At 36.1% G+C, this 26,812-nt stretch overlaps 1 protein-coding gene across 1 annotated transcript in view; it reads left to right on the top strand.

The window, feature by feature from the left end:
* Kdm4c (lysine demethylase 4C) overlaps positions 1-26,812 on the top strand; it is a 236,043-nt gene that overhangs the window by 71,355 nt on the left and 137,876 nt on the right. The window contains exons 7-8 of the mRNA XM_036178197.1: positions 6,792-6,895; positions 16,542-16,679. Coding sequence (XP_036034090.1) covers positions 6,792-6,895; positions 16,542-16,679 — 242 coding nt within the window. The remainder of the gene's footprint in view (positions 1-6,791; positions 6,896-16,541; positions 16,680-26,812) is intronic.

Consider the following 26,812-nt stretch of genomic DNA (forward strand, 5'->3'; position numbering starts at 1 on the left):
CAACAAGGTCATATCCACTCCAACAAAGCCACACCTCTTAATAGTGCCACTCCCTATGAGATTATGGGAGCCAATTACATTCAAACTATGACACATACTATGGTAAATTTCAATTATATTCAAAATAAATCATCTTTATTAAAGAGTTTTCTTAGTGCAGAAGTAGATCTATACCTTTGACCTCCCAATTCCTTTTCTACTATTTTCCTTTCTTTTGTTTTCTCTTTTCCCTAAGTGGTTAATAAAAATTGGGAAATTCATACAGTAGTGTTTATTGTACCTAATTAAATATTATTACCCTTTGGGCTGTAAATTTTCCCTCCAAACCTAAAAATTTTGGTTGTTTAAAGCATTATCATGCCTATGTACTTGAGTTATACGAGATCTAATTTAAAGAGAATTTCTTAGTAATAACGAATATTTTACAAAACATAACCTAGTTGACAACACGGAAAACTTTTCAGAAAACCATCTGAAAGAAGGGACATTACTTTTGCATTTGCATCTTTTCTAAAACAATTTAAAAAATACTGATACATACTTTTGGTCAGATTTATTAGATAAATCCCCCTCACACTCCAGTGAGTTTTGACAAATGTGTTCGGTGAAAAAAATCACCACTATTTTCATATCCTCCTGCATTTATTTCCTACCCAGAGTTGCTACAGTCTTTGAACTGATTTCTGTTCCTATGGCTCTCCCCTTTCTATAATTTGGGATTATTTCGGTAATATATTCCCCAAAATGTTTCCAAAAGGCAACCATTACACAGGAAGAAGCCATTCCCTATTCCTTACCTGTATAATTCCTCTCTGGAATCTAGGTTATGGTTTTCTTTCTATCTCTATGTATTCATCTTTTCTGTATATCCATGCACAAGGACTAAAACAATGTGTGACTTTTAATGACTGTAATTACTTTTTAATTGAAAGTAGATTATTTTCATATAATACTTTCTGATTATGGTTCCCATCCCCCAACTCCTCCATGATCCCCCCTGACTCCCAAACACCTAAATCCACATCCCTTCTTTCTCTTCTTCATTACAATATAAGTAGGCATCTAAAAATAAAGTAATATAAAATAAAATAGGATAAAAACAAACTGGAATAGGACAAACCAAACAAACTACCAGGAGTAAAACACAAGAAACACACATAAATGCACACACATTCATATGCACAGAAATCTCATAAAACACAATAGGAGATACTATATCTTATCTGCAAAAGACCTGTAAGTGCAAGTGTTACAGCTCCAGAGGGAAAGATAACCTGACTGTCAGAAGTCAGTCTATACCTGCAAGTGTTGTTATAGCTTCTGAGGGAAAGGTATCCTGACTTGTCAGGAAGTCAGGCTATATGTACCTACAGCTGTGAAGGGAAGGTATCTGGATCCTTAGAGCTGTGAGGAGAAAGGTATCCAGACTTGTTGAGAAGTCAGGCTATACCCACAGCTGTGGAAGGAAAGCTATCCTGACTTATCAAGAAGTCAGGCAATACCGGAAGCTGTGAAGCAAAGGTATCCTGGATACAGCTCTGGAGAGAAAGGTATCCCCACTTGTCTGTTATACCTACAGCTGTGGAGGGAAAGGTATCCCGACTTGTCAGGAAATCAGGCCGTACCTACAGCTGTGGAGGGAAAGGTATACTGACTTGTGGGGAAATCAGGCTATACCTAAAACTGGGTTCTGTTGGGGGGTGGCTCCCTTCCAGGGTGTGGCAATCCTCTGAAAGAGAGCCATTACAGCTGAGCACTGCTATTCTCTGCTAAGGGAGTTTCCCAGTAGAGATGTCTGTTCTCAGCTCCAGCCCAAGTTGTTACTTCTTCTGCTACGGGGAAAAACTCTCCAGAAATGCAGCAATCTGCTCAGGCTCCAGCAAAAAGTTGTTACTTCTGCCTTGCTCCCCTAGGGAAGTTTCCCAGCAGAGGTGTCCATTGCTTTTTAGCTCCACTCCACTAGAGTTTCCCAGCAGCTACTCTCTCAAGAGAGAGTGGCTGCCCCTGGTAGCTGCCAATTGAACAGGCATAGGGTTTATATAGGGCTTCTTAGGGGTGGGCTCTTTCTTTTATAGAGGGAGATTTTCAGGGTGGGAATTGGTCAGAGTTCAGTCCCCTTGAGCTTGGACAAGTTCAGATTGGCTAGATTTCGTGCTCAGGGATTGGTTAGTTTTGTGCTCAGTTGGTCAGGGGCAGATTTGGGCCAAAGTGTGTTTTTTTGGCTTCGATTTCAGGGTTGGGGTTTCAGAGTCAGGGTTGTGTTTCTTTGGTTCTGGTTTCAGGGCCAAAATATGTTTCTTTCACTGTCTCTGTTTTCAGGGTCAGAGTGTGTTTCTTTCACTGTCTGTTTTCAGGGTCAGGGTAGGCTTCTTTGTCTGGCCCTTTTATCTAAAGTAGGGGTAAAAAGAAAAGAAAGAAAAAAAAAATAGTGTCCAGACAAAGCATTATAAGACAAACAACCTCCAAAAATTGTGGTGAAATCATGTTGACTATTATTTATACAGAGTTTTTTGCAGGACAGTTTTCATTTCAAATAGGATGCCTCTCAAGTACCTTTTCTTCACATCTGTGCCAAATGGGAGACGATTTTGTCACTTTCAACACTAATGCAGGTTTTATATATTTTAGTTTCTAAATGAAAACAAACCAAGTGATGTAACTCTATAAAAGCCAAGGTATTAGGAAGATGTGGCAGGGTTATTTTTCATGTTTTTCTACCTGTGGTATGTTGTTGGTGCCCAAATATATGAGGTGTTCTGTGACCACAGGATTGAAGCCTTACTTACTACAGACCTTCTTGGAACTTTTTCCTTTGAGGATTATGAAACAGTTAATCATCCCATTAATGTTTGATTCCAATAGTGACATTAAATCCTGGGAACTTTCAGAGAACATTTTTTAGAAATTTCTTATGATTTACTGTCAAATACATAAGGAAAGTAAAGAATTTAAGATGGACTCAGGAAGACATATTTGATGGACTTATTTGCAGCAGTCCGACTGCTTTAACGTCTCTATTAAAGCAGTCCATTTGGTGACTGATGTTCTTAAGTGGAGTTTTACTCTACTGTTATCATTTTTGGTGAGATCTTACTTGTTTTTTTTTTTTTTGAGACAGGGTTTCTCTGTGTAGCTTTGCGCCTTTCCTGGAACTCGCTTTGTAGACCAGGCTGGCCTCAAACTCAAAGAGATCCACCTGCCTCTGCCTCCCGAGTGCTGGGACTACAGGTGTGCGCCACCACCGCCCAGCATTAAAAAACTTGGCTTTTTTTTTTTTTTTTTTTTTTGAGCTGAGGCTCGAACCCAGGGCCTTGCGCTTGCTAGGCAAGTGCTTTACCACTGAGCTAAATCCCCAACCCGTTTGGTGAGATCTTAATTATATTTTTGCTTTTTATTGACTTTGACAGACCTTAATATTGTTTATGAAAGCTAGACCTCACTCTTTCAAATACTGTTTTTGTTTTGAGCAGTAGTGTGGTTATGTATCAAATAAATTTTTTTTTTTTTGTAAACTATAAAGTGAGAGTAAGTATGAGCTATGTAGCCCTGTAAGTATTTTGAGGTAAAATTCATTTTAAGACACATGCCTTTTACTTAATTTGTGCTGGCTCTAAGATGACTTCCAAGATGTGGTTAAATATATTTCTGATAACATCCTGTAAATATAATTTCTCAACCAATGTGAAATTCGTAACATACTGCACATTACCTTCCTTCAGTGGTTTTCCAATTTAAGTTAAATTTTGACATGTTTCCCTCTTGTTCATGTCCTGATTACAAATCCAATTCAGAAGCAAATTACTAGATTCTCCTTTCTTCAGTGATTTTAATTTAAAATTTAATTCATAGAGTGTAGCACAAAGTTACAGGTTTGGAAAGCCTGATAGATCTATTTGAACTGTATTATTAAAATTTTTGCATGCATTTGAATTTGGAGACCACCCAGAGTTGGGTGCCTTACTCTCTCTGAAGGTAAGACTTAGAGCATCTTACTGTGTAGACTTAATCGTTACATTGGTACAGCATTTTCTCTATGCTCACTAATGTTTTATTTTGTGTTTACATTTTATGATTATTAATCATGGAAGGCTTCTGTGAAATGACCCCATAGGGAAAAGTTATGTCTTTATTTGTGTTAGTCTTTTGGAGAATAGTAGTAGTTCCCAATGTCTCCACAGAGATTTGATTTTGTGAACTCTTCTTTCCCTCCCTCCCTCCCGTTCCTGTTTTTAAACAGGTGCAGATGCTTATCTAGAATATACTTTAGAAAAAAAAAAGATGTATTTAAAAAATTAATCATGCAAATGTATGTCTGTATATGTGTAGGGTGTGTACAAGTCAATGAAGGTGACCCTGGAAAACAAGACGCCATCAGATTTCCTGGAGCTAGAATTACAGGTGGTTGTGGGCCTCCTAGCATGGTGCTAAGAACTGGACTCTTGGGTCTTCTGAAAGAACGGTATAGGCATTTAACTGCTGAGCCAACTGTCTAGACCCCAAATGTACTTTTTTCTACCAAGTTGGTACTTAAATTCTCTTGTTTCTTTCCTGGCTGTTTGCTTCTACCCCATCCCCCAACCCCTAGCCCTCCATCTGCCCATCTCTGCAGCCAGCCATCCCTCCCTCCCTATCTCCCTTCCCACTTCCCTCCCTTCCTATATATGGGCTATGGCCTTACTTCCCACTGAAGCATAAGCAAGTGTTTAAATTACTTAAAAAATTTCTGGGAATTTATTCTACAGGGATAAGATGGTTCAGGATTAAACACTTAACCTACAGCTTGTGGTTCACAGCTGAGGATAGCTGTGAATGCAATCTAACACAAAATTGTAACATTGTGAATTTTTTTGCAATTAATTGAATGAGTACTAATGAGATTTTCATCAAAGTAGACTACTCTGAGTTTGTGTGTAGAGCTACAGAGCTCTAGATAAGTAATATGCTGGCAAGTCCTCCCTTCATTTCAGACAATGTGGTCACATGGTACCTTCACTACCCCTCTCTGTATAAGCATCATCGTGGTGTCTTCTTGTTTCCTCTAGATCTGTCCTCTTATTATCATATATCTTTTGTCTTTCTCGTCAATGTAACTTGTTTTCTGCTTTCTTTGGTGAGATTACTTAACCTTTGAGAAAGGGCTGAACAGGACATCAGACACGCCAGTTTTCATTCTCCTTTCCCTTGTGTCACCAAGGCAATGAGAGTATGCCTTAGCAAGATTGAGGGCAGTGATGGAGAAAATCAGCCATGACCTAAAGCATAATACACTGTTGAATGTATGTTTAAATATTGTAGTGCAAATCTTAAAAGGTCTTATTAATCAAAACAAACCTGGAGCCAGGTATTGGGGTGAATGCTGAAAGATCAGAGAAACAGAATAAGCCACATCCAACCTCATCTTGGCAACTTCTCAGCTGATCTTGTTTCCTCAAACTGGAAGCCTCTGAGTCCTCATCTGAATGGATCTCAGCTGAACTGCTGCTAAAAGCTAGAAGCTTAAAAAGGCTCTAGTTCCTGGTCCTCATGCCTTATATACCTTTCTGCTTCCTGCCATCATCACTTCCTGGGATTAAAGGCATGTGTCACCATGCCTGGCTGTTTCTGTGTGGCTTTGAACTCATAGAGATCCAGAAGGATCTCTGCCTCCAGAATGCTAGGATTAAAGGTGTGTATGCCACCATTTTCGGGCCTCTATGAATAATCTAGTGGCTGTTCTGTTCTCTGACCCTAGATAAGTTTTTTAGGGTATACAACATATAGGGGGACATAATATTGTCACAAAATATACTGTTGAATAAAAGATTTCCTGAATGCTTAGCTTTCTTCTCTTAAGACCTCTCCAAAATCAGTCCCCCACATATGCTGGTAAGGCAAGTTTCTAAGCATTTTGTTTATGTTGACTAAGAAGGGATTTTTAAAAATCAAATTTTATATTACTTATTAGTTTGAGTATTTGCCTGCATATATGTGTGTATGTGTACCATATATATTCTTAGTTCTCTAAAGGTCAGAAGTGGGCATCAGATCCCCTGGAACTTGAGTTACAGAAGGTTGTAAGCCACCAAGTGGGTGCTAGGAACCAAACCTGGGTCCTCTGTTAGACCAGCAAGTGCTGTTAACAGTTTAACCCTCTCTGCAGCCCCTAAAATAATATTATTTCTACTTGATATATAGTAATTATGGATGTTTATATTGTATAGCCTGACATCTCCAAACGCTTATACCATGCTCAGAAAGGGGAAATCTGTCATTTAAGAGATATATCATCTCTTTGTGTGGTTTTGAAATATTTAATTAATTGTTGTCAAGCATGGTTATAGACTATTATATGTTAGTAGTGATTAAAATGAAGCTAATTTGAAGGAAACAAAGAATGATGGGGACTGGTTGGTGTGTACTATATGTTGGACTTTTGGGAACAAATGCTTTCAGAATGTCTAGTTCTCCAATGGATAGTGCTTCAGAATCATGAATGAGTGATTTGTCCAGTAAATGCATTCTTATTCTCAATTATTGCTTGAATAGTAAGGCTCTTTACTATATTGGGCAACTGGAGTTCAAATACATATGTAATTGAAATTTTTTCTTAAAGTTTAAAGAATTTTATATTTATGAATTGGTAAGTATTTTGAAAGGATTAGCCTTTTGACATAAATAAATATCACTTTTAAAGAATTATGACTTGAGTTGATTTTTAGTAAGAGTTGTAAGAACATTAGAACTCAAGTATATTTTTAAAAACTATGTGAACTGTTATTTTTACTGATGCCTTATTTACTGTTCATCTTTAGGCTTTTTCCCCAGCAGCTCCCAAGGCTGTGATGCATTTCTCCGCCACAAGATGACACTGATTTCCCCTTCAGTGCTGAAGAAGTATGGCATTCCCTTTGACAAGGTTTGTCCTTGTTAGACTTTCACAAGTAGATTTTTCATTTTGTAGTATTTGTATTTAGGATGAATTTAAAGTGTAGTACTATGTCTTGGATTATTAAGTAATACTTATGTGATAGATGTAGAGAAATTTAAGGTAATGTTCTATAACATCAATAATTAATTTAAGTCCTAACTGATTATTTCATTTTAAAATATGTTTACTAGAGTTTATCTATATTTAATTTTTTATTTTTAGAGAATTTCATACATAAATATAATATGTTGTAATAAAATCTACTCACTGTTCCCTCCCATCCAGAGCTTGCCTTTCCCCTCCTCAACCATTGTTCCCTCCAAACCTAGTATGCTTTTTAAAAAACAAAACAAAACAAAACAAAACAAAACAAAACACCTCAGTCTCCTTAGTGAGTCATATCTGCATGGGTGTAGGGTCGTGTACTGGAAGATGGATAGTTTCTCAAGGACCACACATTGAAAAAGAACTGATTGTCCATTCATCACCAAATATCAGTTGCCAGTAGCTCCTTAGTTAGGGTGGGACTTCTTGATCTGAGATCTCTTTCATCCATACTGAGATTATGGCTTGTTTGATCTTGTACAGTTTTTGTGTATACAATCATAACTGCTTTGAGTTCATGTGTGATTCATGGTGCTATCATGTCTAGCAAATATTGATTTTCTGCAGATATCTACTTTCTCCAGCTCTTATCTTTCTGTCCCCACTTCCAGAATGATTTTCAAACCTTGTGGGGAAGGGGTGTTAGATAGATACTCTATTTAGTGCTGAACATTCCAAGGTCTCTTAGTCTTTGCACACCGGCCAGTTGTAGATCTCAGTATTGATCAATGTCTACTGACTAAAGGTTGAGAAATGCACTAATCAATGGGTATAAAGAAAGAACTGTACAGGGGAGCAGTTTATCATTATGTCCATTTATCAGAATAATTCTGATAGGTCTTCCCCTGGTGCCTATGACCTAGGCAAGCAAGAAGTTTGCACCCAGTTAATGGTACCAGGCATACCTTTCATCCTGTGGGATGAACTCTAAATCCAAGTAGACAGTGCTTGGTTGCTACTGTAACAATTGTAACACTATTAAACAAATGAGTTTGTCTTGCCAGCCCAGTGTTGTATCTCTCAGGGTTCAAAGCTGGGTAAGACTGTTGTTTACTTTTCTTTCTTAGTAGTGTTCATATAACCTTTTAGTGCTATGGAAGCTAGCCAGTATGAATGAAGACGCTTCTATGTCAGTACCAGCATGATTTTTTCCATCTTTGTGAGTTAAGTATGTGGTGTCTACATCAAATTGTAGACGGCAATCACAAGCAATGGCAATAGCTGTAATGTCTGGGGCAAATGTCTAGGATACCTTATTGACCAACAACTCAAGCAGAGATAACCCCTATTTGACACTGGGCTTTTTACTTGATACTATCATTTTGTCTAGGGGAGACATTGTCCCCTTATTAGTTATAGGGTAACTCCATTCAAATTTATATATACATCTATTTTTGAAAGCTTCTAGATACTAAGTCACAATATACCATTTAAAAAGTTATTTAATATTAATTATCTCACCTATACTCAATTTCTCTACCCTGATATCCCATCCCTCTATCTCATTTAATGTTTCATATTATTACTCCTCTTTTCTCCTTCATACACCTGTATTCTGTCTCTTGAAATCCACTCTCCTCCCATGACTGTTACTAGGCTCCTATCTTCTTTAAGTACTTCAATTTAAACAAATATTGAAAGTTTCAAAGCCAGCATCTAGCACCTACTTGTACAAATGAACATGATTATTTATAGTTCGACCCATTTTTCTGTGAATTATGTTTTTCTTCATAGCTGAGTAACATTCTAGTTATAAGATGTTTTCTTTACACATTTTTCATTTGGTAGGTATCTAAGCTACTTTTATTTCCTAGCTACTGTCAATACCACAGGAATGAACATGTAGGAGCAAAAAGTAAGATACAGAATCCATTGGGAATATACCAGAATTCAGTAATGCTGTAACTGGATCATATTATATATCTACTTCTAGCCTTTTGAATTACCTCCATACTGATTTCCATAGTCCAAGTCTTTCATACATGCGGATTTGACTTTTGTGTAGAGTCAAAATTAATATCCAATTTCATTCTTCTACATGTAGCTCTCCAGTTTGACCAATACTATCTGTAGAAGATATTTTTTTCTACAATGTGCTTTTAGCTCCTTTGTCAATCATCAGGCAGCTGTAAAAGTGTTGTCAATAGTCATGTAATTGTAAGGGTATGGGCTCATGTCTGGGCTCTCAATTTTATTCCATTGATCATTGTGTTTGTTTTTTATTACATTGCCATACTATTTTTATTTCCTCTGTTTGTCTAGCTGGCAACCATGCCTTTGTACTTCCCAGAGTTCTGTCTGTTTGCCTGGAAGTCCCACCTATACCTCCCGCCTAGCTATTGGCCATTTAGCTTTTTATTACACCAATCACAACTATATGTCTTTACCAAGGGTACAGCTATCCCACAACACAAATACATACATACATACATACATGCATGCATGCATACACATGTATGTAAATTATTTTTAAAATTTATTTCATTCCTTTTAGGTATTTATAGATTGGATTTTTTTCCCTGATTTTTTTTTCTCACTATTTTTGTTATTGCTATATAGAAAGCCTATTGATTTTTGTTTGTGAATTTTTTTCTGAACATATTTATTGGCTGTAACAGTTTTCTGGTGAGCTGTAGGGTCCTTTATGTATATAACTATCATTTTAAAATAAGGATTCTCTGGTGTCTCCCTTCTCTACTTGTATTCTCTTTATCTTATCTTACTGCTCTAGTGAAGACTGCAAGCATTATATTACAGAGGAGTAGATAGAATGGGTATCCTTGTCTCATTCCTGATTTTAGTGGAAATGATTTGACTTTGTTTTCCACTTAGTGAGACATCCTGTAGGCTTGTTGTATATTGCCTTTATTATATTGAGATATATCCTCTGTATTCCTACATTCTCTTAGGACTTTTATCATGAAAGGATGCTCATGGATTTTTTGTCAATGACTTTTAATGAGTGTAATGAGTTGGTCCTGAGGTATCTGTTCAGTATTTTGTATGTAGTGGATTTTGTTTATTGATTTACATATGTTGTACTATTCCTGAATCTGGGATAAAGCCAGCTTGATCATGGTCAGTGACTTTTTTTTTTTTTTTTTTTTTTGTGGAGCGGAGGCTCGAACCCAGGGCCTAGCAAGCACTCTACCACTGAGCTAAATCCCCAACCCCAGTCATTGACCTTTTTGATGTGCTCTTGAATTTAGTATTTTAGTTTCTTCAATTGAAAAAAAATTTTTTTAAGTTAGGTCTTTGGTTTTGTTTTCAGGATAATAAATACTAGATAGATATGCAAAAAGAATTTGGAAGTGTTCCTTCCTTTTATAGTTTACCAAAAAATTTAAATATTGTTGTTAGTTCTTCTGTGAATATCTTGGTAGAATTTTGTGCATCTGGCCTGGTTTCTTTTTTAAAATTGTGGGATTTTCAGTTCCTGAATCTATTTTATTTGTTGTTATAGGTGTGTTTCAATTATTTTCTTCATCTTAGTTAACTTTGGGAAATCACTTGCATCTTAAAATATCTATTTCTTTCAGAGGTTCCAGTTTAGTGGAACATAAAGTTTTTAAAGCATGCTCTTATGATTCTCTGAGTTTCCTTAGTGTCTTCCTGTTCATTTCTAATTTTATTGATTTTGGTCCTCTCTTTTGCGTAATTAGCTAACGTTTTTGTCAATATTGTTTACTCTTTTAAAGAACAAACTTTTCATTTCACTTATTTTTGCATATTTTGTTTCTATTTCATTAATTTCATACCTAATCTTTATTGTCTATTCTAACCTAATGGTTTTGGTTTTGTTTGTTCTTGTTATTTCAAGGCCTTTGGGTACATCTTTCTGTTACTAATTTGAGAGCTCCCATATTTTTCCACTGTAGGCTCTTACTATTATAAACCTATCATTTTAGGTATGCCTGATGTACTTGGAGAAACTTCTGTAGACTCCCAAGAAGACTTTGTTCTGTATTCTTTATGTCCTTTTGATTTATATCATTTAAATCCATCATTTCTATGTTTGGTTTTAGTCGACATAATTTCTTGGTGTGAATGGAGTATAAAATCACTAGCAATCAGTCATTTAAGAGTTAATGCATGTTTTAGATCTAATAGTATGTAGTTAGTGAAGTTGGGTGCGCCTGGGCTTGATGCATATATATATATATAGATTTACTATACTACTATCCTTCGTGGATTCTTCATTTAATGGCTACGGCATGCCTTTCTTTATTACTTTGATTAATTTTGGATTGATGTCTACTTTGACAGATATTAGAATAGCTAAGCCTGTTTGTTTCTTAGTTCCATTAGCTTGAAATACCTTTTTCATCTTTTACCTTAAGATGGTAGAATATTGGCAGATGGTGGCAGTATACAACTTTAATCCAACACTTGGGAGACAGAGGCAGGTGTATCTCTGTGAGTTCTAGGTCAGTCTGGTCTAGAAAGCAAGTTCTAGGGCAGCCATGATTATGAATTACAGAGAGAAATCCTGTTTTAAAAAACAAAACAAAACAAAAAAAAACAAAAAAAGATGGGATATGTTTCTTGGAGGAAGCCATAACATGCATTGTTTTCTAGTCTAGTCTGGTATCTGTGTCTTCTGTTCTCCTTTGCAGCATTGTCCAGCACATTCCTTGCTGCTCTTTCTTTCTGCTGCCTTCTAGTGCAGAACTCAAGACTTGTTGCTTGACTTTGAATAAGTTTTATATAAGTGGTAGTTGGGTGAAGATCTTAGAAAGCTCTCTTTGTGTAGTCTGGAGTACTGTGGGGTCAGTGGGTGTAGAAGCTATCTTGGAGCAATGGGAAGTAAGATCCTGGAAAAGTGAGCAGCATATATGTGGGACGCAGCAGTTAGTGTGTTGGGTGGGGGGAACCTGGAAGGCCTTGATGGTGTGGAGGCATTGGAGATAGGATCCTGGAAGAATTTATAGTGTGTGGCAGAGTGATACTTACCCATTCATTGTCTTTGTTTGACAAGGGAGATTGCATAGGAGGTAGTCCTATAGAGTGGAAAATGTCTGAGCCTACCTGATGGATTACGGAGGGAGGTCCCAGAGGAGCTTGGGTTCCTATTGCATAGGGAAGAGCAAGGCCTACTTCTTGTGGCAGAGAAAGAAAAATCCTAGAAGAGCTGTATGGGCTGTGGGATGGGAAAGAGCAAGTCTGGCTACTGACACAGGGAAGCAGAGTTCAGGTAGAACCATTGAAGTGGAGAGTGAATCTAACTCATATTGTTTGTTGGAAGTCTTAGAGAGCTGGGTGGGCCTATTCGTGGCATGGGCAAGGGGAAAGTTCATGAAATATCATGGGGGAGGGATTCCTATAGGTTGAGAAGGAAGAGATGTAGCCTATTTGGGATAAGAAGGACCTACAGTCCAGCATAACAAAGTTCCCAATGTTATCTTCCTTTGGTGTGGCAAAGCTTTGTTCAAAGTAGGGTTTCTCATTCAGCTTGAGGTCATCTGTTCTATTTCTGTGCTACAGCTACGCAGTAGACATACTCTGCTTGTGATGAACATGTTTACTCATACACTTAAATACATTGAGAAAATAGAACAAAACATTGGTTCTAAGATGACTATTTGTGACTGGCCCAGGTACAGCAAGAAGCTGGTAATAAACCACAGCAGAGATAGCTACCCTGGGTAGAAGTTGTATCCTGAGAGAGGTTACTGCCATAGTGAGACTTGGTCAGAGCTGCAGACACATAGACACAAGACTTTTGTGGGTTTAGTATACATGTTCATAGAATGCTTCTTTTGATTAATTGGCATTAGCTTCATAAGGTGTTCCACTTAAGATGGAGTAATAACAGGCAACATAAAGCCTGCCAGAAGGAATGGACTAATGTCCCCAAGTTTAGGAAATATTTCTCTCTAAAAGATATGTTAACACATGCTCATAATGTCAGCACACAATACACAGATGTAGGAACATTGTGATTTTTTTGAGGCTCATTGAGACAAAATGTAAGATGCTATATTTTAAAAAAATGCAAGGTCTAGTATATATAGTTTAGTAGTGCTAGTGTGCTTACCTGTCATTCATTATGGGAAGCAGATCACCTGCAGGTTAAAGTTGGTTTAGGTATTGGTAGGATAGTATATGACCCATGTTAAGAGAGGGTTTTGTGCATTATTAGTAGTGCAGAGTAAGCTGTTTTCACCATGATGGAGTTTTGGGGCTTGAAGCCTTTCTAACCTTTGGAGAGAAGGAAGCAGATGCTACACTGAATCTTTCCTGTGCTGCAGCTTCTTTGCTACTATACAGTGCTTTACTGGGTACATTGGCCTGTAGTTAGAGTTTCCTGCCTGGCTCACAGTCAGGACAAATCTCTCTCACTTGCCAGGCCCATAGACGCTCAGAACCAACCAAGTAAACACACAGAAACTTATATTGCTTACAAACTGTATGGCTGTGGCAGGCTTTTTGTTATCTACTTCTTCTATCTTAAATTAACCCATTTCTGTTAGTCTATACTTTGCCACATGGCTTGTGGCTTACCGGTGTCTTTACCTGTTGCTTCTCATGGCAGCGGCTGGCAGTGTCTCCCTCTCCGCCTTCCACTTCCCAGAATTCTCTTCTCTGCTTGTCCTGCCTATACTTCCTGCCTGGCTACTGGCCAATCAGCATTTTATTTATACAGAGTGATATTCACAGCATTGGCCTTTTGTGGCTTTGATAGAAAGTAGCAAGAGGAGTTTAAAATCTTAGAAATGAAGTACCAGTAACTTAATTATTGACAATGGCATGTCATATGGAATTGTGCTCACTTCTGTTTTTCACCTTGATGCAGGGTGCATGATGACATAATGTTCCTCAAGGAACATTATAATTCATTCTCTGATATCACAGGAGCCTATGACAGTCATTGATTGTAGAATTACATCTGCTGGGTTCACTCCTGGTTTCTATTACATTATTTTTCAGAGCTTTACTTTCTTCACCTACAAAATAGAAATATGACTAATGATTGCCTAATATTTATTCTAAGTATTAGAAAAGATAATCTAGATGAATGGTTTTGTGTTCTACATACATTGTATTGTAACATTCTTTTTTAAAAAGATTTATTTATGTATTTATGTACTTATTTATTTATTTATTTATTTGTTTGTTTGTTTTGTATACAATATTCTGCCTGCATGTGTCCCTGCAGGCCAGAAGAGGGCAACAGATCTCATTACAAGTAGTTGTGAGCCACCATGTGGTTGCTGGGAATTGAACTCATGACCTCTGGAAGAACAGTTGGTGCTCTTAACCACTGAGCCACCTCTCTAGCCCAACATTCTTATTTTTAATAAAATTCCTTTCATATTTTATTTATTTATTCATTTATTTTTGCCAGAGCTGAGGACCAAACCTGGGGCCATTTTTAATTAAATAAAATTACATAATTTTCCCCTTCCCTTTTTTTTGCCTTGCATTTCCCAGGTACCCTCCCTCTAATCCCTCCTGTATCCATTCCCTCTCTAAAATTGAGAGCCTCTTTTTCTTTGAATATTATTGTTACATACATATGTATATTTTTGCATAAATACATAAATACGTTTGGTTGGGTCCATTTTTTGTTGTTCATGTGGCTTCTGAAGTGACCACTTTGTAATGTTGGATAACTAATAATTTTCTGGAAGAGACTAATTTTCACTCTGCCTGCAGTCATTATTTACCTGTATTTCTTAAACTCTTTAAAACAAACAAAAGGGAAAAACAAAACAAAACAAAACCTCACACTCACAAACTTCTACGAAGCCAGTATCACTCTTATACACTCCTTTTCCCTTTTCTATGCCTATGATTTGAGGACTTAGTATTTTAAAGGTGTCCCACATTTCCTGTATGTTCTTACCCTGTGAAGTTGTCTTTTCTAAAATTTTCCACTTTCTTTTTTTTAATCTTTTCTCTGTGCATTGAGGCACACACCTTTTTTTATTTTTTAAAATTTATTTTTTTATTATATATACAGAAGAGGGCGCCAGATCTCATTACAGATGGTTGTGAGCCACCATGTGGTTGCTGGGAATTGAACTCAGGACCTCTGGAAAAGCAGCCAGTGATCTTAACCTCTGAGCCATCTCTCCAGCCCAATTTTCCACTTTTTTAATTGTCATGATCCAATCCCTTACTTTGTGCCTTAATATTCTACCATTTTCTTGATTCATTCTCTTTGTAAGGCTTCTTCTGAATTTTTTAAGTAAGATATCGAATGAGTTCCATTTTCACTTAAGATTGTGTTCTCTTCTGTGTTTTTCTCTATTGAATTCAGTTTCCAAATCCTGCATTATCTTTGTTATTTTGTTCAAGTATGTATTTTTATTCTTGTATGTAACTCAAGGTCTTTTTGTTATCCTTTTGCAGTTCAGCGAACTGTTTGTGTCATTATAAAATTCCTTGAATTAATTTTTAAACTTTATGATAGTTGATGTTTCTTTTTTAAAGTTTTGTATCTTGAGGTTTCTATAGGACTAATGAATATGATAAGATACTTGCTGTTTTGGCTATTCATGTTTTTTTTGTTTTTGTTCTTGTTTTTTCCAGTGATTGGACCTGGGCTTGTGAACTTAATTTTTTGGTTGTGTATTTGATGTGATGATCTGACCTTCCTTAAATTGTTCAGAATTCACCACCATAACAGCTCTAAGATGGCAGTTTGGATACAGTGTGCACTCCTATATTTATATAGTGTGATTAATAAATATTTAAATGCATATACCTACATATTCATCCATTTCTAAACATTTTAAAACTAAAATATTAAGAGAATTATTTTCTCTTAACATGACATTACTTGGGCTTTATTTCAGATGCTTTAGGGTCATCCTCTGTCAGTGAGAACTGAGTGGTAAAATTTTCTCTAACTTTCATTAAGATTTTGATAGATTTTTACTTCTTCATTTTCTTCTTTTTTTAAAAAACCCAACAGATCGTAGAATATGGTATCTTTTCTAGGATTGACAGACCTCTTGTTCCTGACTATTATTCTTCTGGATTTCATTTCATATTGTTTACTCATTTATTCTTTTGTCACCTGTAGTTGGTGTTCAAGGCTGGAAAATCACTGTAGCTATTTTATGTCTGTTCTAGTGGTAAAATTGTTTTTGTCATTCATAAATATATGCTTATCATCATTAGTAGGCTATCACCAAGAACTTGTAGAGTATCTGGAAAGAGCAGTAAGGACAAAATGTCACATCTGGAGAAGTTGTAAACGAGAAGCTCAGAGCATAGATGATAGTAGTAGATCTTTTTCTGTGTTGTATCTGGTGGTGAGGAGTGGAGTTCCCAGTCAATCTCCGTTATCGCTGACAACACACATTCTCCTTTTGCATTGTGGGTCCCAGAGACAGAACTCAAGTTTTCAGGCACTTTTAACCACTGAACCATCTCAACATCCAGAACTTCTGTCATTTTAAAATAGCTGTGATATCATGACATTTTTTGCTTTCTTAAAAATAGAAAGTGGAAATGTATACTAAACAATACATGATTTGGAATGTCTTCTTAAATGTTGTTTTATCAAACCCTACAGATCACCCAGGAAGCTGGAGAGTTTATGATCACTTTTCCTTATGGATATCATGCTGGTTTTAACCATGGTTTCAATTGTGCCGAGTCTACAAATTTTGCTACTGTCAGATGGATTGACTATGGCAAAGTTGCTAAATTGGTAAGTTTTACCTGAAAAGTTAAGCATATATAGTGTGTATTCTAGTTGAACATGTACAGCATTGATTTTCATCATTCACACTGTGTACCTCTCACTATAGATTTTTTTTTTTTTTTTCAGTTTTGGTATATTTACTTTCCAGAGTTGGAAACTCATTCCTGAAATTTTCTATTTTGAGATTATTGTAGGGCAGGTTACTCTGACTGGATTTTTTTGCTGTGGATGCTTGCCTTCTCTCTCTACCACTTGGGTTTCTTGTAACATTTTCTCTTGGCTTTGTATTAAGTAGACTTGGATTTCTCTTGTTACAGTTCAGTAGTGGTTTTAGAAAACAGGTTATAAAAGGAAGTGAGTAGTTAAATTTGGAACTATTGGTGGTGGAGGGAGTGTGGTAAAAAGAAATTACTAAAGCTTCCTTAATGCAAATGTGATTTTCTCAGTAGTAATAATGTAAAACGTACCTTAAAATCTATCTTAACATTAAAGTGGGTATAAAGTTCTGTTCACAGCTCTTGTCAACTGTATTTATAGTAGCTCATATACTTTGTCTTTTCATCTACAATGAACAGTTGGTATTAAATCAGATTGCTTTCACCTGGTGGCATTAAAGAGGGACATTGTTCAAACAATTGATGGTAATTTCCCCTTCCTGAAGCTTCAGGAGAATCAAGTGGCAGAGGGCTGTATCTTACTGAAACTATTTCACATTATGAAGTTGACATAGAATCAGTTAAAAAATGATAAATGCAGCTATGGGCCTTATCTTAGCTACGTTGTGGTACAAGTAAATGTTGTTTATTCCATTCGAAGAACAATTATATATAGGACTATTTTGTGGATTTAGGGAAAAATTACTCTTTAGTATATTTAGAAGATTGCATGTCATTAAAATATATATAAAATTCTAGCCTTTGGCAACCCAGGAATCATTTGAATGAATTCTTGTTTAAGAAGTTTATTTTGTTTATTTTGATTCTTTTTGACAGATATATGTGTGTTTTAGCCTTCAGTCCCTTTCATATCCCCTCCCCACTGAATCCCTTTTTCTTTCCAACAAGTTCCCCTCCTGTTTTTATATTTGTTGTTGTCTAGTTTAGTTGGTGAGCTACTTAGTTTAATTAGAGTTGCATGAGAATGGGTGGGGTTATTTAATCAAGTATGAGCAAATCTCCTGTGGCTATATCACTGAAGAAGACAAATAATGTCTATTTCTGAGGAGTTGTTCACAAAGGCACAAAGCTGAACTACTTCTTTCTATTAGGCAGTAATCACATTCTATTTAATGAGAAATAGGACATTCAGCATGCATGCCTTTACCTGTAACCTTAGTGTTTGCACTGAAGTAAAATGCTTTCTTCTGTTTTCAAAATGCTGTGTAACTATGAAGTTGTAATGTGGTATCATAATTCGGATCTTTAAATTTGGCAGTATAAGTAAGAATTGTAGATAATCAAATCATCAGAAAAATGGCTTAGTACTTGTTTATTATAGGTTTCAGAACTAATTGGTAATATTGATCAAAATAAGACATTTCTTCTTTGTTGACAGCCATAAGCAAAAGATAATTTTCCTACATTTTTGTAGTGGGAGTGGACTGCAACCTGTGAGGAATTGTAGATGTTGGTTTACCTTAGTCTCTCAGCTGGTTGAAGTGTTATGAAGCAGGTGGATCTGAGGTCCAACTTTCCTACTCTTGCTAGATATCATATATATCTGAAAGGCTTCCTTAAGTAAAGAGGAAATACTTGATATTTTAAAATCTAGTAGATCTATGCAGAGTGTGGAAATAATTTCTACAGACCTTTCTCAAACCGTTTCATATCATTATTTCAGAACAATGTTGAAATCTACATTTTTTTCCATGTAAGATAAAACATTTACCAATTTTAGGGATTTGGATGAGAACATCTTCAAGGATTTAGGGAGCCTAACCTTATCTGCCTACCACCAAAAGTACAAATTAGGAAATGATAGACTGATAATTGAAAATTTACTTTGCATAAGTAACTGGTGTTGCCTGCTTAAAAACTGGAATTCATTCTTTAATAGAAAATTTTTAATGTTTCAGTAGTCTATGCTCTCTTAGTATTACCATTTCTATTCTTAGTCAATTATTTTTCTTATTCTAAAATGTAATGTGATTTTCTTTCAGGCTTTAGTTGTTTTTTATCTCTATTTTTGATTTCCAAGGTAGATAACCTTATAAATTTATAGTATTGTGTGTGTGTATATATATCTATCTATCTATCTATCTATCTATCTATCTATCTATCTATCCCTTTTTGACCATTTGACTAACCCATAAATGTATGGGTTAGTTATGGATTGTGGTAAATACACTTGTAGCTTTGTGGATGCCCTATTTGTTAGTCTTATTATTGGCTTTTTAAAAATTTCATTCTAGGGGCTGGAGAGATGGCTCAGTGGTTAAGAGAACTGACTGCTCTTCCAGAGGTCCTGAGTTCAATTCCCAACAACCACATGGTGGCTCACAACCACTTGTAATGAGATCTGATGCCCTCTTCTGGCCTGCAGGGACACATGCAGGCAGAATACTGTGTATATAATAAATAAATAAATAAATCTTTAAAAAAAGATTTCATTCTAAATGGTACAATCCATGATTTGTAGGTGTTGATGAGTAAAGGCTTTTATTATTATAACCAGACTTTTGCTTTTTCACAGCTAGGTAAGGAGTGTAAAAGTGCCTGATAAAGTCTCTGTTGGAGATACAGCATTAACTGATGAGTGTAGCATAATGTGTACTCTGCATCTTCTTCATAATATAGACATATATGTAAATCATTCATCCATATGCTGTGAAATAATTTCACATTATTTATTTCTAATTTCTAATTGGATGTTGCAGGAAAGAATTATTACAAAAGGCTATCTTAAAAAAAAACAAAACTGATTAGAATATTTAACCATTTTCTCTGTGAGAGATCTTTGATTATAAGCTATCAGGCTTGTTTGGTAGAGAAAACTGTTGCTACTTTAGGTGGCTAGTTGAAAGAGCAGAAAGCTGTATTTACTGAGACTGTGCTTGCTTCATGTTGGTGCTGGTCTGGAAACCAGAGGTGAGAATATTTGACATTACATAGGTTATAGCACTGCTTTCTTTGTCCCTTGGTGCTTGCCTTCTTGTGATATCTCTGTAATGGAATGGAAGAGAGTGGGATATAGGTTTCAGCTGAAATGATTAATGACCTGTTGAAAATGTAGTAGTCAAGAAAGCTTTGTTCTTAAGATCTGGCTTTGATTGACTAGAAATCCCATACCATCATTGGTATCAAACTCAATACCTCTTCCAAATTGCTACAAGTTTTTGGAGTTCAATATCTTCAACTAAAGTTGTGGATATGAAGGCTATTTCAGAGTCTTTCTAAGATGTTCTTTTTCACAGTATCATTTAAAACTCCCATTTCTCTCCAACTTAGATCTAGTAGCAGTTTAGTCTGATCATTTTTGTTTCCAAGAGGTCTCTAATACTCTGTCTATACATCTTTGACATTCTTGTTATTTCCTTCAATCAGGACCATTTAGCTCTCCTTTCCCTTGACTTGTAGAGTATAACAAGGTACTCCAGAGCAACAGGACTTTTGTATTTAACAGGGTTATGCTACCTGAGAAGGTGTTTATATAGTTTGTTATGGTTTTACTAATCTAAGATGATTCTCATAAACATCCCTGTAGTCCTTTTCTGGCACCTAAGCTGACTTTGATTGGGGAGTACTCAGAGTCTGCTCAGAAAGAGGTGCTGGGCTGCATATGTGCAGGAATATGTGGGAATGGTTTTTCTGAGAAATGTTGTTCAGATCTTGCTCTTACAAATCAGACTTTCACAAAACTGAAACCAAGCTAATGTGCTTTGAGATCATTTGTAACTATGCACACAGTAGGCTTACATATTGTATACTTAACTTGTTCAGAATTATCTGTCCTCTAAGAAAAACATACTTAGCTCCCTGTATTTTTGTTTTGTTTTGTTTTGTTTTTTGTTGTTGTTGTTGTTTTGGTTTTTTTGAGACAAGATTTCTCTTTTAGATTTACACAGGAAGACCTCTTTAGAATAAATCAGGACCACTCTTGAGTAAAGGACACCAAGAGTTAGCCTTTTCTATTTCATGTGACATCACCACAAGGATCAGTACATTTTGTCTTTAGGGAGCCTCTCTGAAGGGGTTTTAGTAACTGCAATGTGCAAAGCTTTAATGTTAGTAGAATGTACTGTTTATTTATTTTAGGAATCGTCATTGCCTTAAACATCAGAGTAATCTAGAATAATATTGTTATTATCCCCTGGTAAAGATTTGAAAATATATAAAAGACAGGGTAGCAGTTGAAGCCAAACATCTCTGCATATTTGAATTATGCATTAAATTTGTGGGAAAATGGAGCCCATGCTTACTTTTGTGTAGCTGCAGTGGTACTAACAGGCCTGCATCCTGTCTAGGCTATAGGAAAGAGCTAGCTTGCAGATTTTGTTTGCATTCTTTCATGTGGTAGAATGAAATGTAGTTCTTTAGAGGCTGGATTTGATATATAGGTTCATTATTGTTATTATTTTGCCACTGTATTTATTAGTTTCACATAAAAACCCTGGTAGCTATTAAAAGCTTTGGCCTAGAATTGAGCTTGAGTGTCAAGACATTTATGAAAGTATTTTGTTTTGGTTATGTGGCAGCTGTAAGCATTGTGATTGTCTTATAGAGAAAGTTATTTACTGTACTGATTGTTTAGTGGGTGACACTTTGAGTTGATTTTATTTGAAGTTATTTCATATGTCATATATATGTATTTATATTTATATCAAACATATATGTCAGAGAGTTGAAAATTGAACTTCAGAGCTAAAAATATTTTCTGACATGATTCAGAATCATTGGCTTACTAATTTGAAGATATTCTGACACTTGAATTCTTAGGCATTTGAATAAGTTTGGAAAGAAATGGTATAACATTTTGAAGTTGATTTATTTTTTTAAATCTGCAATTCATTTTGAATAAGAAATTGTCTAGGATATAAGTGCCAGGGTATGAATTCATTTTATGTTACATGTCAGTCTTTTTTTTTTTTTTAATGAAACAAACAAAAAATTAAGTTAATTAGAAGTATTCACTTTGGGGCAGTCTTTATTCAATACTCCAAGATTATTTTTTAAGTGAATGTCTAGGTTTTATTTTATTTTATTTTTGTTCCACTTCCTTGCTGTCTGGGACAATTCAGATCTCCTCCTGCATCTTGGTGATTTTCTGCTTCTGGAAGGCTAAACATGCTGTGTTAGTTTGGGTTACTTTTTGCTGTGATGAAACATCATATGTTCAAAGCAACTTGTTGAGGAGGTCTTATAATTCTTTATAACAGTTCATCATCAAAAGCAGCAAGGTCAGGAACTCCTGTAGAGATAGAACCCAGAGGCAGGAGCTAATGCAGAGGCCATGGGCGAGTGCTGCTTACTGGCTTGCTCCCCTGCCCTTTACAGGCTACTTCCTTATAGAACTCAGGACCACCAGTCCAGGGATGGAACTACCCACAGTGAGTTGGGCCCTCTGCCATCAAAAACTAATTAAGAAAATGCCTTACAGCTAGATCTTATGGAGGCATCTTCTCAATTGTGTTTTCTTCATTTCAGATAACTCTAGTTTTTGTGTCAAGTTGACTTAAGACTAGCCAACACACATGCTTACACTGAGCATAGTATGGGCATCCAATTGGCATTATGTACTACAATCCAGAACTCTTGGGTCCAAGCTATCCTCTTGCCTCAGACCTATGAGTAACTGGGTTTTACAGGTGTGTGCCATTGCACATTTCATTGTGTCATAAAGCATTAGTCTATTAATATTTACCTGTCATTACTGTATGTAAAGGAGAGAATATCCAGACTGCCTTGCATTTGTTCATTGAACAGGTCTCTCCTCTCCCCTCCCTCTGTCCTTGTGTTTGGGCTCAAACCCATGACCTTAGGCATACTAGATGAGAGATGAGAGGTGTACTATTAAGCTACATCAATAGCTTCCAGGTCTATATTTCTTAAGGTATTGTATAATTTTGTGTTGTGCAGTTGTAGCTTGTGAAGTTCATAGTAACTAAGTAACTGATACAGTTACAAAGATAAATGGAAAATGCAGTTCACTGAGTTTAAAGATAATGCCAGCCTTTAAACCTAGGCAGGCTAAGTGAAGTATCCCTAATTTACCACTAAACTGACTTCATGACCCCAGCCAGGCTCCTCACTTTCCTACTTGAGAAGTTTAGCCCCCCCCCCCAAAAAAAAAGTCTCAGGAGAATTTAGTGGCTGCTGCCGAAACAACACCTCACTTGAAAGTTGGTGTCATGTCTAGTCACACTGAAAAACTTTGCCACAAACAAATTGGGCATAAAATTCCAGTTAGTCCTTCTACAGAAGCCCTTCCAAACCTAAGAAGCTTCCTGATCTATGGGAAAATGAGAGCTGGGCAGGAGTGCATGCACTACCATTTCTTAACTTGTAGCTTCACCCCAGTACATTGCTTCATTTTATTGTCTATATCTGTATATGCTATTTTCATACAGTGCTCCACATCTAAGGATCAAAGCCTTGAACAGATTGGAGAGATCTGTAAATAAATTATAGCCAATTCACAAAAGATAACAGTTCAGTTTGATGATGCAAACATTTGGTAAGTAGCAAATGAAATTTTCATCTAATAAAATCTACAGGAAATATAGTTCTTACATAATTGAGAATCATCTCTTCAGCACAACAAAGTAAGGCCAATAATATCCTCCAAGACTGTCTCTGATTAGACAAAGAGCTATGATGGGAGCCCACTAGTTCAAAGTACTAAGAAGACTAATATTCATGAGACACTGTGTGATCCACACTACTATGGAATCATCAGTTTGAAAACAAAAATAATGATATTTTAATATTTAATCACAATAGTCGCTGATATAATTTACAGAATCCAGTACAGATTCTTGAATATAAACAAGTAATAAGCATTTTGTACGTATCAGCAAAAGCCAATATGCAATTCAGGATTAAATAAAAAGGATAAATAATTCGTTCTAAATATAGTTTAAAAGGATAATTTTATTTTAAATCTTAAAAAAAATAGTGTGGGTTTTGAGTGTGTGAATATATATGTGTATGTGTGTATGATTTCTGTTTGTGCGTTTGTGCACGTGTATATATGTGAGTGTAGGTGTTTATTTGCTTGTTTTTCATGTATGCTATATGTGTGATGTACATGTGTATGTTTATGTATGTGTATATATATATGCGTGTATGTTTGTCTTTATATTTTTGTGTTTGCACATGTAAGCATATATGTAGATATCAGGATAACTTTTGTGAATAGGTTCACTCTTTTCACTGTGGATTTGGGGATCATACTCAGGTGTTCAGGTTTGTGTGGCTAACGTTTTTTTTCCAAAGATTTATTTATTTATTATGTATACAGTGTTCTGCCTACATGCATGCAGGCCAGAAGAGGGCACCAGATCTCATTAGGGATGGTTGTGAACCACCATGTAGTTGCTGGGAATTGAACTCAGGATCTCTGGAAGAACAGCCAGTGCTCTTAACTGCTGAGCCATCTCTCCAGCCCCATGGCTAACATTTTTATCTGCTGAGATTTGACAGGTCAATTGGATCCATTTGGATCCAATGGATATATTGTTTTATTTAATTGTAATTTTGTTAACTGAAATCCATTTTTTAATTTTCTCTATTTCCTTTTCTTTTTTTCTCTTCTCTTCTCCTCTTCTCTTCTCTTCTCTTCTCTTTTCTTCTCTTCTCTTTTCTTTTCTTTTCTGGAAGTTAATGTTGTCTCTGATTCTGTCTTCCCTGGTGACTCCCAGAATGGTTTTATCTCTGCTGCTTTTGATGTAGTGTTATGTTTAAAGTATTACTTTTCTTGTCTATGTTGTTAGAAACTAGTAAATAATAGCATACATTAAACATATATTAACTTAAAATATTCTCAGAATAACATGATGCAAGAACCGAAAAGAGCCCTGACATTACAAGAGGTAAATGAGAGGATAGCTCCTTCAAAGCAAGCACATCCTCTCCAGTTCCCCCATTGCCTCACCTTCCCCATTCTCCATAGCTTATGAAGATACTTTGGGTCTCCTATACCTGGGCCTGCTCATTACATTCACATATCATAAGTACCTCATTCTTTGTCTATTTTCATTTGCTACTCATGATTCTTATGTCCTTTATTCTTAATAAATTATTTTGGCATATTATAATTTAGTTCTTTAAGAACTAGAATGAACATTGGTTGTTCATATATAGTGCCAGTGATAAAAGCCAGGATTGAACTACAGAAGATCTCTGCTGAATAAGAGTGGGTAAGACTTGATTAACAAAGGTTTGCTGTCCAAGCTTCAAGAAGACTAATGTTGAGAATTCTAACAATTATTTTTCCTTAAGATTTCTGGCAGAGCTCTACATAAAGGAATTATATGGTCATGTGTCTACTGGAACTTGTTCTCATTCTCTGAATTGGATTTATCTCCCTGACCTGAGAATGTATTCAACACAGAGTTAGAAATTTGTTATCTTTGAAATGGACCTCTACTAATTTTTATTTAATTAAGTATTTATTCATTTATTTATTTAAAGCCAGAGGCTCATATATTCCAGGCTGCCCTTGTCCTATCTATGTAGCTGAGAATAACTTTGAGCTTGTGTGAGCTCAGGCCTGAGTTTTCTAACTAGGCCTTGACCTCTTGAATGCTAAGGTTATAGGTATGAGCCATCCTACCTGGTATCAGGACAGACCATAGAAATGACCCAGTGCCAGCTTAGTGAACCAGTGATTTTCTTCAGGTTATCTACAGGAGTATGAGCTACTCAAAGGCCACAACTTATCCCAGCATCAAGGACACAACTCATGAAGGCTTCATCTTTAGAGATTCTTGTATAACTTGCCAGCAGCTGGGGCAGTAGAAACATTTTTTTCTCTCCAACAATTGGTTACTTGTTTTTGTTCTTTTGGGAGGCCCACCACCCAGCTCCCAAAGAAATCACACATGGAGGCGTGTTCTTAATTATAAATGTCCAGCCTTAGCTTGACTTATTTCTTGCCAGCTTTCCTTAACTTTAAATGATCCCATCTGCCTTTTTCCTCTGGGCTTTTTCCCTTTTCCTACTTCTATAAGTCCTACTTACTCCGTGGCTTGCTGTATAGTAGCTGAGTGGCTGGCCACTGGAGTCCTCCTTCTTCTCTGGCTACTTCTCTTCTTCTCCCAGATTTCTCCTTCTATTTCTGTGTGCCAGCTTCACCTTTCCTTGTTCCTTGCTATTGGTCCTTCAGTTCTTTATTAGAGCATCAGGTGTTTTAGACAGGCAAAGTATCACAGCTTCAGAGTTAAACAAATGCAACATAAACAAAAGAAACACGCCTTAAAATAATAGTCCACAACACCTACTGCTTTTATAATTTTGTGGGTGAGCCTTGTGACAGATTGCTGAGCCTCATAAATTGAATTGCTTCTTGTGTCTTACCAGTTTCTCTCTCCCCCTCCCCCAAGGAATGTATCAATTCAGAGGAGATAACTATATAGTTTTCCATCAGTTATAGTGTTTCTTTTCTTTCTGTGAATTGCTAATGCCAAGTTTTTCATTTGTTTTCTTTTGACTACAGATACTATTATTGATATACTCATGTATTTATTTTCTGTAAAAGTAGGCTTCCACCTAGTGACTGTTTCCGTTTTGGCAGTTTTGCCCAGTTATTTTGTATAATGAAGAAAACTTGATTAACACATAGAAGCTTAGGAGACGTGTGTTCTAAAATGCTAAGTAATAGTTTCTTCTGTGTTCAACATTCAGGATGTTTTGTTTTCTTCTTTGTATATAAATCCTGCAATCCATGTTAGAAAAAAAAAAATCAATCTGGTTCACTTTATCAGAAAAAAAAAGTTAATGACAGCTTTAGACTAGAGATTTCAAATCACTAATAAATTATTTTGAGAACATTTTTGAAATACCATTTTTAAAATTTCACAAAACATGGTCTACTTTAGTGGAATATTTTGTTCTGTCACTAGTGGGGGACTCTTCTGCAGTCTGCAGAAGTGTGGGTGAATGGCTTTCTGTATCAGAACCATGTAAAAAGCTAGTTTAGAG

Source organism: Onychomys torridus, chromosome 2, assembly GCF_903995425.1.
Source record: "Onychomys torridus chromosome 2, mOncTor1.1, whole genome shotgun sequence".
Taxonomy (NCBI): domain Eukaryota; kingdom Metazoa; phylum Chordata; class Mammalia; order Rodentia; family Cricetidae; genus Onychomys; species Onychomys torridus.